This window comes from Anabas testudineus, chromosome 1 (genome assembly GCF_900324465.2).
Source record: "Anabas testudineus chromosome 1, fAnaTes1.2, whole genome shotgun sequence".
NCBI classification, from domain to species: domain Eukaryota; kingdom Metazoa; phylum Chordata; class Actinopteri; order Anabantiformes; family Anabantidae; genus Anabas; species Anabas testudineus.
In genome coordinates, this window is record NC_046610.1 from 25,066,486 (window position 1) to 25,082,762 (window position 16,277).

The 16,277-nt window shown below is 39.2% G+C and overlaps 1 protein-coding gene across 1 annotated transcript in view; it reads left to right on the top strand.

The window, feature by feature from the left end:
- The window catches only part of sorcs3 (sortilin related VPS10 domain containing receptor 3), a 189,500-nt gene that overhangs the window by 109,385 nt on the left and 63,838 nt on the right, over positions 1-16,277 (top strand). The window contains exon 4 of the mRNA XM_026358764.1: positions 1,541-1,699. Within this exon, the coding sequence (XP_026214549.1) occupies positions 1,541-1,699 (159 nt within the window). The remainder of the gene's footprint in view (positions 1-1,540; positions 1,700-16,277) is intronic.

Sequence of the window (16,277 nt, forward strand, 5' to 3'; positions counted from 1 at the left end):
GCAAGTGTTCTAATGGTGGGCGTAAAATAAGTCAGATGATGGATTAGTGGGTTAACAAAACATCCCAAATGGTCTTGATCTTCCTGGGTATAGATGAAAAGGCAGTGTGGGAAATGGTTGACAGACGGGTGAGGGAGAGATTTGCAATTTGAACGTAGATGGCTTTTTCCACCCAAGTGCTCATACACATATTTATTTATTTATTTACATTTACATTGCTCATACTTTACATTGCTTTCTATTCACCCATTCACTCAAGCACTAATAGCAAAGCTGCCATGGAACTGACTTGAGGCAACTTGGGTTCAGTGTCGTGCCAAAAGACTAGATAACGGTAGGAGCCAGGAATCAAACGACTGACTTCTAGATTGGTGGACGACTAATGTATTTACTGATACACAGCCGATCTCGATGCATGTATGTCGTACATGCATAAAAAACATAGAGTATTGTGTCATTTCATTTGGAGAAGTTGTAAAATATGTCAATCAGGAAAAGCAGTATACTGAATGTTGGTCATGATGATGTATGAAGTGAGACACTATTGAGTAAATTTAGCTTCCACAACTGTAACATATTCAGTTAAATGAACTGATGGAGTTTCTTGCGAACATTGGAATTTTTAAGACCTCATAACATGATAACATGCAGTCAGTAGCATAGTCTAATTCGAAAGAATATAGTTTCTCAAAATATATTACGCACCTATTCAAACACCTCTTCTTCAGTAAAGGAAGAATTTCTGTCACCATTTTATCTGCTTCCACAAAGATTCTAAATGTCATTAACTGAAAGAAATATGCGTTGTGGAATTCCTGTTCTTATTGAATTCTGTAATAACTGTGATAGCTCTAGCAGAAATATTCCAAGCATGAAATTAGGACTTCTAACACTGTGGCTCTGTTAAATTTGAAATTAGGATTTTATTGGAAGGAAAAATGGTACGAAATGACATGATAAAAGACTGGCTGATAGAGAAACTAACATTCTGTACATGTCGATTCATGCATGGCTACCTAACCCTTTGTTTTGGCAGCACATAATTGTAACTTCTCCATTACCTGTTATTGTAAGTTATATGTAGGTTATGTTTAAATCTAATCAAATTCCTGATTTTTCAACCCAGCTGTGCAGTTCTGGTGCTTTTGGGGTCTGTATTGGTTTACACACTGCTTTATACACTCGTGTTGCTGTGAACATCGCTCATTTTATTTCGGAGAAGGATGATGAAATCTCCAATTTTTCACCCCGGAGTGCACAGGAAGAGCCGCAGAGCCATGGCAACAGAAGTGCAAAGAATCACACTCAACGAAATGAAGTTGGAAATATAGCACAGTTGTTTGCCAAGCATAAGCTTGACGTGTGCCAGGAGCCAGGCCTTTTTCTGCTGACACTGCTCCTGCCTCTAACATCTCTCTTCTACTTTCTCTCTTCTCTCTACTTCTTTACTCTAAACTCGCCCTTCAAATCGTGTCTTTACCCCCCCCTCACATGTGTGCACACTCTCCTCCTCTTCATTCTCTCGTCTCCCTGCTCTCAGATTATGGTGTTGACAGATCCGGAGTTTGAGAGCAGTGTGCTCATCAGCTCTGATGAGGGAGCCAGTTACCAGAAGTACCGTCTCACTTTCTACGTCCTCAGCCTTTTATTCCACCCCACTGAAGAGGACTGGGCCTTAGCTTACAGTCACGACCAGAAGGTGAGATTGTGCTTAATGTAATCTCATTTCTGTCCCCACCACAATTAGCTGCATTTGATTTACGTAGAGCCATCTCTAGCTATGTGTTACATGCAGCACACAGTCTATGCCCTAGGGCCTGCAGTTTTCATTAATTTCTGTAATTACTTGATGGTAGATGTTATTGAATAATGGAAATTCTACAAATGTGGTGTGAGCTGTTATTTACCTGGCATGAAGAGACAGCCGGGCCAATTATCTGAGACATGCTATCATTAGAGACAGTCCTTTGTGTCTATACCTACCTATAATTTAGGTATATTTAATAAGAACCCTTCTGGTCTTCTGATCCGAGGCCATTTTCTCTGAATTACTGTTACTAATGATTTTCTCCATTGTTCCACGTTAAAGCCCTTCAAGTACAGTAGTAATTGAGCATAAGGGCATGGATACAGTGCCTATGAAAAGCTTTCATTCTTTTTCTGATCAGTGTCCAAAAAAAGCCAAATTAAATCAAGGGTGATTCGGTGTTGAAGTTGGTGTAAACTTCCAGTGGAGGTGATTACTTTTCATAGACGCTGTCCACCAGCACCAGCCATTCAATAGGATTGAAATCAGGTAGTTCCAATGGAATTAGATTTGAATATAACATTTTTTTTTTTCTGCAAACACAAAGCAGCTGCTCAGTTAACAGTTTCATTTCAGAAATAGCGATTTATTAACCAAAAAGTCCTTCAAAGTGATTCTTCTTCCTTACCAGTCTTCATTGTGGTGTCACCTTCACTTAGATTTGTCACACAGCTCTGCACACCATCTTCACACAGTGCTAGAAGATTGTACCCAGCATCAAGGTCAATGACTCTGACCTGAGAACCATAATGATCGCCCTGCATGGGAGACCTGGTGCTGAAAGGTGATGATTGGTGAACAGTGGTGGCTGTATCAAACCCCTGAATGACAACACTTTTCTAAAGGTCACCACTGCATGAGCCTATTTCATTTCTTCCTTTTTTTATTGGGAGAGAGTTATACTATCTATGAGATAATTCTGTAACAAAGGTGAACAGGCTGTTATTTGTTAATTTTTTGCATTTTCACTGACCAACTTGGCCGAGTGTATCATGATTTGGTATGAAAAGGAGTTACCACCAAAGACTTTGTAAGCAAACATGGGTCATGACTCATCACTTTGTGTCAAACTTCATGAAAGAAGTCAGCAAATTCAAAAAGCGTCTTTCTCAACACAAGATTACAAAAAAATACATGTCTTCTAATGTTCATAATTTTGTAAAAAGATTTAGGGGTGCTGGGAAATTCTCAGTGTAAAAAAGCCAAGGGCAGAAACCAGTGTTCAATGTGAGTGAGCTCTGAGCCCTTGGGCAGCACTGCATTAGAAACCAACATGCAACCATGATGAATATAGTCACATGGGCTTCTGAGTACAAATCCATCAATGTATTAAAAATGCAACCTGAAACTTTACATATGGAGAAAGCCATAAATCAATGCAGTGCAGAAATGCAGTTCAGGTTTTGGGAAAAATGGACATTGGTTTCTGCTTGCTGAAGAGGAAGACCAACCAGACTGTTATGTAAGGTGCTGTACTGTTAGGTGTAAAAGCCAGCATCTGTAGGGGGGGTGCATCAATGCCCACCGCATGGGGAAGTTGTATGTGTGTGTGAAGCATTGTGTCTATTGGTATTTGAGTGAAACAACACCTTGTTCACAGGAAGTCAGTGGAAGTGTAATTAAAAAGAAAGATGATGCAACACAGCTGTTTGTTGTGTTTGCGTCAAACTGTTGGTTGGTCAGTGAAAACATTGGAAATCTTTTTAAGCTCTTCAATCTTTTCTGCTCAGTTTTTTTGGTTTTCATTTTAGAAAACGTCTTTTTCTGGAAATGGGGTTTGTGAGGAAAAACACAGTAGATTCACACAGACATGTTAAAATAAATTCACCCCTTGATTCTGTTTTCAGTACTAGTATTTTCAGTTGATGTTTTAAAAGTTGTTATTTAGAAAGCAATTTGTGATTTATTTTGCAAAGCATCCCCTCCCGTGTCTCTCGTTTTAACCATCTGGTGACAAAAATCAACAAAACTGCAGAGATCAAAACTTTAGTTTGAGCTCCACTTCTTTATAGCTCAGCATGGAAACTCTGCTGCTGCTACTATTTTCGACTGTGAGACTAACCATTAAGACAAACATGGCAGTCACATTTCAGGAAGTTCACATCTCTGTGAAATCTGGGTAGGAGTGCAGTTGAAAGAGAGGTGCTGTCTGCCTTCAGCCAAGGTTCCAGGCAAAACATCAAATTATTCTGACAGATTGCAAGTATTAACTCATCAGTCACAGCTGTTAACGTTATTCCAAAGCAGTCTTTCATAATGTTAATTAAAAACAGCCATTAGCCGCTTACAATAGCTATAAAAATTACAGTGTATACAAAATATGAGTGTCTGCCTTGTCCATGAAATAGACTCACAAGATCAATGATGGTAACAGCTATTGATCTCACTGATTAAATACATCTCAGTCATGAAGGTGGCATGTACATCAAGCAGCTAAACAGAAAGCTCAAGCAGGCTGAGGCAGCTGCGATTTAGTTTAGGCAACTCAGTATTAACATGGTACTGTACTAGGGTATAGGATAGGACATATAGGATATACAGTAGTGTAACTGTGGCTATACTGTACATTACATCATCACTTTGACACATGGGCACCCATGAAGAGGCCCAGGCATGATTACCACCTCTGCTGGACCACCCTGTCTTGAACGTGTCATCCACATCATGTCCCTAGGGCTGTTGTTGGAAATGAGGAATATTTAGCTCTTCATCGAGTTTGTTAAAAAGGTTTATACAGTATTATTGGTTGCTTAATTTGACCTGATTTCCCTGGCAGCCTTGACACTTCATCTCTACTGTTCAGCCAGCAGCGAGAAGCTTTAATATGCTAATGTTCAGCTTGTAACCGGCTAATAGTTTTCAGACCGGGCCACTCCGAATTTAATCAGCTGTAAGTTGGTGCTTAACCGTGGTTAAGTGCAGCCCCGAGGACTTAACTTTGAGCCAGGAGTGAAACTCTTTATTGAGACATCAGAATCAATGTTGCAAATGGTTTGGAGTGAAGTATTGTAATTCCCCATTGTCTTTCATGACTTAAAAAATTAAATAAATAACATTCAGGTCATTGCTCTCCTCGAGTAAATGAAGGTATTTTCAGATTCAGAACTCTTAGTGACCTTTCCAGGCTCTTATCTCCTGACTGTGAGGGTTTGTGGAGACAATTACTCATTGATGTAGTCCCAAGTTGGCTTGTGAGAATAAGGCCAATGTTGCTGCTGCCAAGTGAGTGAGTTATGCAAACAGCCTGATACAGAAGAACAGTAGAGGCAAGGAGCTCCACACGTACTGTAGAATAAATAGGAGTTGTCCTATTTTATTCCCTGTGAAGAGCATCAGCTCCCAGTAGACTGGGTGTTAGGGCATCTTGCCTAAACTCCATGTTTTGTATAGTTTTTTTTTTTTTTTTCCAGACAAAACCCAGACAATAACAGGCTGTTTTTCTAATTTCCTCACAGACCTTTGTGCCCTTTAGTTGACACAACACTACAGTATTCCTGATGGTTTGTTTGCAGATATTTAGTACCGCTTGAGTTATCCTGCAGAGAAAGTGTATATTTTCCCAAAAATAAAGTTAGATAAACATAACCCTTTATGGCATTTACAGTGGAGCTGCAGTGATTTGTAAACAGTAGCCTTCTATCACAGCAACGGATATTATCCCTGCTTATGCTTCAGCAAACTGGAGAGACAAGGCCGTGACTCTGTAATGGACTGTGTAGTGATTAACTCATCCAATAATTGCATCAGAGAAAAGAGGACAGTTCTGTACACTGTAGTCAAACATTGTTTGCAATCAGCCTTTTCCTCATGTGAATTTCTGACCGAGTAGGCATTTGATTTTTTTTCAAGGCACTATTTGTCATTACTCATTATTATCTTTATTGCCATCATTATGATCCTCTGCATCACTTGTGCTGTGCCCCAATGTGGTAGACCTTTGAGAAACAGAAAAGATTTAGAGAAGAAGACCTAAAGAAAAATGGTCAAAATTGGTGTAGATCCAAAATGCAACATGACAGCATCTTTTGTCACTCCCACGACTGCTGCAGTCTGCAACATAGATTTTCTGTTACCAAGACTGAGAGTTTGGAGCTTGGGCTGGCTCACAGTTTTCTGAAGCAGTATTTATGTACAACGGTGGTTTGAAATAAACAATAATATCAGTCTGCTGACATGCTCACAATGACAATTCTAAGATCCCTATGTTTAACATTTACAGTCTTTACCACGGCCATACTCTTAGTTCAATATACTGTATTAGCATGACAACATTTGGTAATTAGTAGGGGTGTAACAATTCTTTCAGAACCATTACACACTTACTAATTGGTACTTAAACCTCGCATTCTGCTTCAGCTGTATTTTACATTATGATGAAATCGATGTCCTGGACAAACAATGACATTACATGATGGTGCCTAATGAAAAGCTTATAGTCACAAAAGCGTTTGTAATTCATCCTGATGATGAAATGAATGACTGACCATGTTATTGTTATTGAGATATTTCACAACAACAAATGCTGATTTTATGACGACACAAAAAAACATTTTAAGGAAGCAATTGTGTATTGTGGTAAGGGTTGAGATATTGTGAAAATTGTTAGTGGCTTCAGATAAAAGATCACCAAAATCAGTCCGATGCATGGATATCTTGATGATCTTGACAAGTGTGCAAAGGTTTGTGACAATATCCAAAGATTTCACTAAAACAATGGTCGTTGTGTGATGTTAGGGCTACAGTATTAGGGGAGAGTGCCACTAAGCAAAGTAATTTAAACCCTCAGGGTGCTGTGAATGCCTGTACAAGGTAGAGTGTGAGTAGCTGGGTAGTTGAGATATTTCAATTTGGACCTAATGGGTGGCCTTAATGTTCGATATCGCCCCCGTACAGCAGCACTGCCAGAGTGGCTCAGAAACTTGTAGTCTCCATGAGTAAAGCAAGACAACTCCTAATACTACCATCATATCATCAGATTTATTTTCTCATATGTGTGGAGCAACAGAAGACATTACACAGCTGTATTTACAGACTAAATAGTACTTTCCACGACTACTGACATGCTGGTTGAATGCTTGTTCTTTTGTTTCTTACCACTCATATTGTCTCACTCATGTCATATTCTTAACATATTAAATGACTAGGTGTCAGTTACTTCACTGACAAATCTGTGACTGGCATAGTTTTGTTCTGTTCTCACGTTTAAAAAATGGGCCTGTCAGGAGCCTGTTGTGACTTCCCAGCACACCCTGAAAAGCAGTCTGCAACACACAAGCATACACAATACATGTGGAGACAGTATACTACCAGTCTGCAGAAACCCACCCGGAGCAGTAGCATATTGGAATTGTACTTCTTTGCATTTCCTCTGAACCCCCATCAGCAAATAATCAAACTTTAGAGAAACAAAGAAACTCACCAGTGTATATTTACACCACAAGTGTTGAGTTTAACGAGGACAGAGGCTTTCATGGTTCAGCTCTAACCTCATAAAGAATCACCCACATGGAAATGTAGTGCGTATTCATTCTGCACCGCAATTGCATTACCCTAAGATGGTACACAACAAACCCGAGGTCCAGGCAAACATTTAATTTGTGTGTTTGTGTTTCCACTAGAGGAGCAGCAATCCATTAGGCTGAGGCTGCTATAGCAGGAAACTGGTGTCTCAATGGCTACAGCAGCTATATTACTGTTGCTGAACACATATGGGAGTGAACCAAGGCTCTCGATGGCACTGAGCTGGCAGCCTGCTGCAGACGGAAGGATTAATATCATTAGTCAGGTGATGGATGGGTCTAAGTGATGGTAATAATACAATAGATCATGACTAAATGATCGCAGAGGGAGCTGTCTTTGACAGGTTAATTCCAGATAGTGGTGTGGTTAGTACTGGGAAGAAAGAAGAAAGAAAAGTATTTTCAGATTATCCTGGGTCATAAAGAAGTTAATGAAAACTTCATATTCACTATCAAACAGAGAGTAAAACCAAACAAAAAGCTCAATTATAAACCTAAGATATTGGGACTCTGTGTGGGAGATGCATCTGTGCAAGTGAGTAGGCACATATGAAAACTTTAGGGATAGGCAAGTGGTGGCGCCAGGTCAAGCATGGCTTGATTCATCAAGAAACGTTTGGTTGTGGTTTTGTTGCGTTTGGCATGATGAAATAGGGATAGCTCTGAAATCAAAGGGAAATTATGAATACAGTGAAGCTGTGATGGCTACATGGCAAAGAGAGGCAGGCAGAACAGATGGAGTAACTCATTCTAATGGAATAGCAGATATGTACTGTCACTCCGTTGTCAAAACAGCAGATGGAGGTGTGCTGCCAAGCTGATGGTGGAGTATATCAACAGCACTGAGATGAAAAAAGTTTTCTCTTACTTTGTAGCCCACTCTGAAGATTATACTCAGTATTTAAATACTGCTAACTCATTCAGTTTATGGGAATTATGCTACTATTGCAAAGTGTACTGTGGGAATTTGTGCTCCATATCAGTTATTACTAAATGCTTTTGTTCTGAAATTGTACACAGATTTTTGTTCTATCTGGTTTCTCAGCAGGGCAACTGGCAACTACCCAAGAGTAGCTGTGCTCCTGTACAGTAGCCATAGACCCTGTGTTTTTAAAAGGGTGATAGGTATGAGCATTTGTTCCTCGATTTTGAAAAGCTGTTCTCAAGAGTACCTTAATCCTAGGTCCATTAACATGTTGTACCTTTTAACTTTCACTTTTGTATCATACAGAAGGTACTCATTATACCTTGTAAAAGGTTAATGTACACTTTCCAAAAAAAGGATAAAACTATTGTTAACAGCTTTCTCTATACATTAACCAGTTGTCCCTGAACATAAATAAATTATCTTGTAAAAGTGTTTGCATTGTTGGTTCTGGTGGTTGTTGGGTTTAGCCTGGTTGGGTGGTTATGTCATCATCATGGATGGAGCAACATGATTTGGGCCACTTTGCTGACTCTGCATGTTATAGTTTCAGGGTTCTGATAAAGCATACTTGCAGCTTAATCATAACCCTGAGTAATTAACCTGCCCATGCTCCCTTGACAATTTTACACTGAAAAGTACCATGCTAACATGGAGGTTTTGGTAGTGGAGAGCAGCTATTTATTATCTTATTTTCTTCTCAAAGGACCAGGTAAATGTTTTTTTCCTCTCATGGACAATAGCTCGAAGGTTGAGGTGACTGTCGCTTCTTTAACCTTGGTAAACACCCAATGTAGTCTAAAGGTGTTTAGAATTTCAACATGGACACTACTCTCCTCCAACCATGAGGACCCTTCAGTCCATTTTTAGTTTTTTATGGAAGAGAACCACAGCTGGCAGGTATGGAGAATATAGAAAATGGGTAGAAGGTGAGGGGACTGTTAGCAGATATGTGTATGGTGGGTAGAAAGGGCGGTTGAGACATAGGAACAGAGGGAAAGAAATGAACCAATAAATGAGAGAAAATGAAGATTGATGGATCATGCTCGAACTCTTATTAAATAACTCATTTCTATCTGTTATAGTGGCTCCACTGACATCCTCCGTTGGTGCGGCAACAGATTAATAGATATCAGTTGATCTGTTTGTTGGCTTGTTTATCAGTTTTCAAACAGGCCTGCAGTGTATTCCCTCATTGACTGTGCTGACGCCGCAGACGAGCCCGGATATGACACGCTAGGTTAAAATCACTTCTTTGAATGAAACCCATTCCCCTTTATCACTTTGACAGTGGTAAGGGAAACACTTTAACGGTCTGCATATTCCTGTTCTGTGGGGGTTGATGTGACAATTTATATCATTCACTTCTCTTGTCTCTGCGGTGGCTGGCAGTATGATGGATGTAGGATCTTCTCTGAGCTGTTCCCTCTCAGTGAGGAGTCAAGGTGTGTGTCTTTGGGCTACAGGCATTTATGGCATTTACAATATTTTAATTAGAGTTATTTTAGTCAGCAGCATCCCATGAGTGAGCACGTCAGTATGTGAAAACACAGGATACCAAGGTTGAACAAAACACAATTTACCTTTCCTGGTAAGCTCTTGTCAGCCTTATAAGCCTGGTAATGTTAAAGTCAAAATGATTAGCTCCCAAGTAACTATGGAACATTGTCAGTTGTGAGTCAGAACAAATTGTTCTGTTTTAAACCTGTATTAATCAAGGCACAAAAATATAGGCAGCAATCAGCAGAAACATCCCAGTGTTCATAAAAGGTGGTTGGCAATATAAAACATGATTAACACAATTATAAAACATGGAATGGTGGGGAATAGATATTCAACATTTTGTAGCATTTTCTTTAGGCCTTAAAAAGCGTATATATATATATATATATATATATATATATATATATATATATATATATATATATATACACTGAATGGCAGGACAAATGAGATGTAGCGTGACTGTTTTGGAATTCCATACAGTACCTGGAACATCATGGTATAGTTACATTTGTAGCTCATGAGAGAAATAATGGCAACTGTTGTTGCCCCTTGTGTTATTACTAAACATTTACATATGCTCATGTCATCATAGTCTTCTGGAAATGCTTCTCCCTCTAGCATACTATTGTCAATGTAATTACTAACAGTTTTTTTTTCTTGTTGTTGCAGACAAATGTGTGTTTCATTTGTAGTTGTCTCTTGACCAAAAGCAAGAGAAAACACTTTTGTTCTCTCAGTTTGTCCTTCAGACAGCACATCTCAGCATGCCTGGCATTCTTTCATCGCATTATTTCTGTTGACCGGCAGGAAACACTATATTGAAGACTAAATCAAAAGTCAGTTTGCAGTAAACATAGACAGACAAAAAAAGACATATGAACATGACTGCCTGGGGTCTTACTTTGCAAGATATGCACTAATGGGACTGTTTATATTATTATTACTGTATTTACTATACAGTAAATATAATATAACATTTTACATTTTTGTGAATTTTGTGTCTATTTTCATTGTTACTCCAATTTATTTTGAACTTGTTCTACTAAGCCCAAACACAATCAAACACAATCCACTCATTTTCATTAACCTTATTTAACTGTTCAATCCTGTTTTTTTTCCCTTTAATTGACCAGGTTCCCTATGTGCCATTTGTTTGTTTGTTACTACCCAAAGACTCTTTAAGGACAAGAAGACTCTTAATGATAACATTAGTGATTTATTAATTGGAGTGTGAAATTATAGAGAGGATATCATAACAAAATGCCATTGCAAAGATTTATGGTTCAAAGTGCTGTGTTTCAAGAAAAAAAACCTCCTCCTCCCAATCCCTTATAGTCTCAAACCCATTTCCCTTTTCTTTTCACAGTCCCCCTAATGATCGTAACAGACCTTGGAGCCCATAAATCTGAACAGTAGAGAAACTAAGCGTCTCATCATTATGCAGCCTCCACCTATCCATTCAAGGAGCACCCATGTAAGGCCCCCAGGACAGTGACACTTGTTTAAATCCAATCTTATTTCTTGAGCTCTTCATCACTATCCCCCAACCCTCCTACCTCTTGTACCAAATTATGTCCCACTACCATATTGTTGTCTTATGTGTAATGGGGATGAGCTGAATTACTCTTCCGCTTGACTAATGGTGATGACCGAGTTAAGTTGACAGAGTCATTTTCAGTTGGGGTAATGTTGTTGCTGGCACTTGTTCCCTGAAGAAGTTATGAAGTCTTCCAGGAGGTTTCTGCTGGATGGCTATCACCTAGGCAGAATTAGGGTTCAAGTGTACATCTGTTCATGTCTCTGATTGGATAAAATCACAGAGTGATTCCCTCATGTTACATGACAGCATGGCTCGAACTAGGTCACAACTTAGTCAGTCAGTAGAAGGTGAAATATACTTTTTTTTAGACAAGTGTGACCTAAAGTGTACCTTAGTTTTGTTTCTATTCGTTCCAATACATGATGACCTTTAACACAAGGTGATCTATAAACATAAGAACAGTTACGTGTTGTTGCAAACCTGAATTTCAATTTCAGCTTTTAATGTGTGAATTGTGAATACGGAGAGCGAAGCTGCTGTCTGCATAAACTTATGCAGCTCATCATCATTGTGAGACCACTAAGGTGCAGAGTTTTGCTTGAGATCCTGTGATGGTGAGCTTTTAGAAGCTTAGAACCAGATGCAGGCATCCATTAGAAGCGTGTGCAGAGTTAGGTACGGTGGTGTGAAATTTGTATCTTCTGGTCGTCCTGTCATTAGTGCATCACAGTAGTATTACAGCAGAAAAAATATGGACAGTTCCTGCGCAAAGGAGTTGAATTGCATGTTGCAGAGAGGTCTTTCTCATGTTGTAGAGGACAAATCCGTATGCCTGGGAGATGATTAAGGATATGTGGACATCAAAGCTTAGTTGGTCATCCAAGATCTCCCCCAGATTTCTAACAGACTTTGTGGGGACAGCTAGTTGGCTGGGAAGACCCATTACCAACTACCAGGGCCAGATTCTGTTGTTTTTGATTGACTGTGAATTTCTATCTATTTGTGTTTTACAATTTTACAATTTCACCACCTGCATCATTACCTAATGTTGTGTCCCTCTCTTGTATAGAGATTCTTTCTGTGGCAAACCTATACAGTGCCCAACAGCCATGCATACCCTACTGCCTCCTAAAAGGTTAATCTGGCCATATGTCAGTGTTAATGCAAATCGTCATTATGTGTGACGTGTCTATTCTGTCTTTTTGATGTTTGCCCTGGACATAGATTTCAGGGTCAACAAAAATCTCTCTCCGTTCCTGGTTTTTCTGGAAATACCTTGCAGGGATATAGAGAAGCAGGTGCAGGCACATCTGGATAAGCTGTCTGAGTCTGTCAGGGTCTTAGGTTTTGAAGCGGGTGTTAGCAGCCTGCAGACTGGAGCTTGGGAAAAGGGAAAATGCTCTGTCAAGGAAAATGGACTAGTTTTTTTTGTAACTGCTAAAGTTGTAGCTGAAAACGGCTCAGATGGCTACTAAACATACTATACAGCAGCCATTCTTTTCCCATTGCTGATTTGTTACATATACATGCTGGCATACACAGACTTACTGTACATGCTCAAACAGGCCCAAACACGACTAAACTAATGAAGGAATATTCTTCATTATGTGCTCCCATGGGACACCAACAGCCCACCTAAAATAAGAAAGGAAGCGGCAGGAGCGCCTCTCTGAGAAAGCTGTGCAGTCCCTTCAGTCCTTCAATATGCAAACATTGTTTGACTTAATCCATCCTAATGATGCAAATTTATGCTGTTAATTATTTCTAGCTGAATCGTATCCTGGCTAAACGTTTTCAGAAATGCAACAGGGACATCAGACTCGATAAAGTATTCATGGAGAGAGGGAGAGGACATTATTCAGGATTATTTTTTTTCTTCGTTCTTTCATTCTTTTCCATTTGCATCTCCATAAAAAGAATTTGCATTTTCCATTTTGTAACATTCCTAATATGGGTGATATTGTTGTCTGCGGCTATAGATTCTGGCGTTGAAGAGTGCTCTTTAGATAAGCTTTTTTTAAATTCAAACCTTATTTAATAGGAAGCAGTAAGTCTACATCCCTGAGTGCTTTGCTTTCAGGATCATTCTCTGCCATTGTAATCCTCAGCTGATACTCTTTTTGCCTGCTCAATACAATGATTCTTTATTTAAACCTCTGATATGCAACATATCCACACTGCAAATTAATGTTATAACGTCATACAGAGTACATCAGTTTGCTGGAGAAAAGCTATTTTTTTCACAGTGTGATAATAGTCAAGGGTAGTTTCACTTTCTTTTGATAACACTTAAAGCTGTAAGACATCAATCTTGCACTGCTGAGATTCAGCAAAAATAACATTTCATTAATTATAAGGTGGATAATATTAGGTGGTTGTTGGAGTCTAACTGAAATCACAAAAGAAGTCACAAACCCGCTTTTATTTTTCTAAAATAAAGAAACAATTAGTAGGTGGGTTAGTGTTTGTGATGACAGGTCCACAGAGATGCAATGTAACCTCCTTCTGTTGATATTAGTAGCTGTTCCATAGGCCACAACTACAAGCTAATTAGAGTGAACTTTCCGCCTGACATCCCCAAACGACACGTCATTCATTGGCCAGTGTCTGTTGTTATCAGCACAGTAGATATGGGGTAGTTTGTCCCTGAGCCACTTGCCAGAAGAGTGATAAATTCTGGCACTAAAATTGAGCCCTGTGAGCTGAAAAAAGGAAATGTTTCAAATAAAAACATCCATTTCACAAATCTCTCACGGCGTGTCTATTTGGATAGATGGACCTCCACCCCTCTCCTGCCCCTGTCTTAGGTTTGGTGTCAAGCTTGAGCCAAAAAGGCTGCTGAGCCTGGTGCAGTGCATTTCTCAATTCAATGACTCTCCAGATGGCAGGTATCTTTAGTGCTCAGCTCCCTTGTCCTGAGCTGCCACAGCTCTGCCGCGCTCCATCGGGCTGCGGCAGACCCGCCCTCCCAGGGTACTTTTAATGGACTTTAATTTGTAACACATGATCAGGACAATACAGACAGTGCACTTGCTTGCACAATGGGGATAATAGGGCTGATTTTCATGCATATGGGCTTAACAATTCACAGCATAATTAATGCTAATTGAAGAAAAATGACTGCCTGAAGGCCCAAGTTGAGAAGAGATACTTTATACTACCTTTACACTAAATGTGAGGTATGAACATCAACCTACAGCGTACATGACAGGCTAGAATTAAAAGCATTGTGGGAATTACCATTAAACAGGAACAAATGTGATAGATGTAGGTGGCTGGTTTTTCCAAGCACATGCTGTTACAGTGCTTGGTCAGCTAAAAAGAATAAACAACTGAAGTACACGTTTCACTGTCATCTGAGAGTGCGCCCAGTACCTGTGCGACTGCCAGGCAGGTGTGCTGCCTGCTATCATTTATTATATAGCTGCAAGGGAGCAAGACAGCGTAACAAGGAAATAGTGAAGGAACCCAGAAGAGATGGTGCAATGGAAGTGAGCACAAAGCCAAAGGGAATCCATTTGTTAGACTTGACTGCGCACACGTTCATGTTTGACACTGATTATCGCACATGATAATATTTTAATTTGTTGAGCATGTACTTGCAATAATAATTCTAAGTGACACAGGGTTCATGTTGCAATACATCTTTTCATTTGGAGAAAAATCTCTTTTTTCCAAAAGAAACACCTTGAGAATGTGACAAGAGGAACAATATGGAATGAAATGTAACTGGAAATGCTCTATATTTCTAAAGTGTTAAACGGTCAAGAGTGTGAGCCATTGGTAATTAGCTGTATTACTGTACTGTACTAGTACAGAAATCATAAGAATGGTAGAAATCCAGGTAAATTGCTTTTGAATTATGTAAAACCAGCAATTCTCACTTACTAACTAGCTTTTTCCACTGCACAGCTTTGACTTTATTTTGCCCACATATATGCCTGATAATGACATGAGGTTGAAAGAAGCACTGGGAAAAGGTAGTAAATGGAGCTTGAGTTTATATTGTTTGATCATAAATGTTTAACTTTCAGCTGCTAGGACAGTTTTAGAAATGGAGTGTTTGATAACTGATAGGAAGCCAGCGAGGGATTAGGTGATTTGAGAAAATGTCAGTAACATTATTTGAAATGTAACCCTCTCTAACCACCGGTTTTGCAGACTGAACCTGAGCAGGGATTGGCTCCCTGAGACATTACATTACATCATTTTGAGCGCAAACTTTGAATGGACCACTCAGGGACTGGTTTCAGTGCACTTGCTTAGTGTGTGGCTACATGCACCATAGAGGTATATAAATGTACCAAAATGACCAAAACATGGATTCTTTGCACTCTCAAAGGTTTTTCTCCTTCACTTAGATATTTTTGCTTGCCTTGTACCTTACTTGTCGCTTTGGATAAAAGCGTCTGCCAAATGACCAAATGTAAATAAAATTATCTTCTTTTTCTTAATCTGTTTATTTATTTATTATTTATTTTTATTATTTTTTGAGAGATAAAGCAGAACAGAAGGACGTTGTACTGTGTAACCCTTACAGCCTCTCTATCCAGACATGACATAGCCATTTTATATACTGCACTTCCCTCCATAGGATCATCCCTACTGCTGTGTATTTTGCAGGCTTCATAAATTGTGGAGTATAAAACTAGTCGTCCTTTTCCTTGCATACGGGATATGCCAAGGCAATGCCAACAGAAGCAATTTGATTTAAAGCACTGTACATATATGCATCAATAATTTATGGTAGACTTAATTAGGAGTTATAAAAGTGAGTTATAGTAATTGTGTTGGCCCATAATGTGTCATTTCCATAACTTCCGATTCTTTTCTCTGAACTTTTATGGGTCGGTGGAATTTTCCTGTGCTTTGATGTTAATGCACAAAGCTTTTCTGGTTGCCAGAATGTTGCCACTCTAATGCTACAGAAGAAACTGTGCAAATGTTATTATTTATGTTATTCAAGTTTACACACATTAT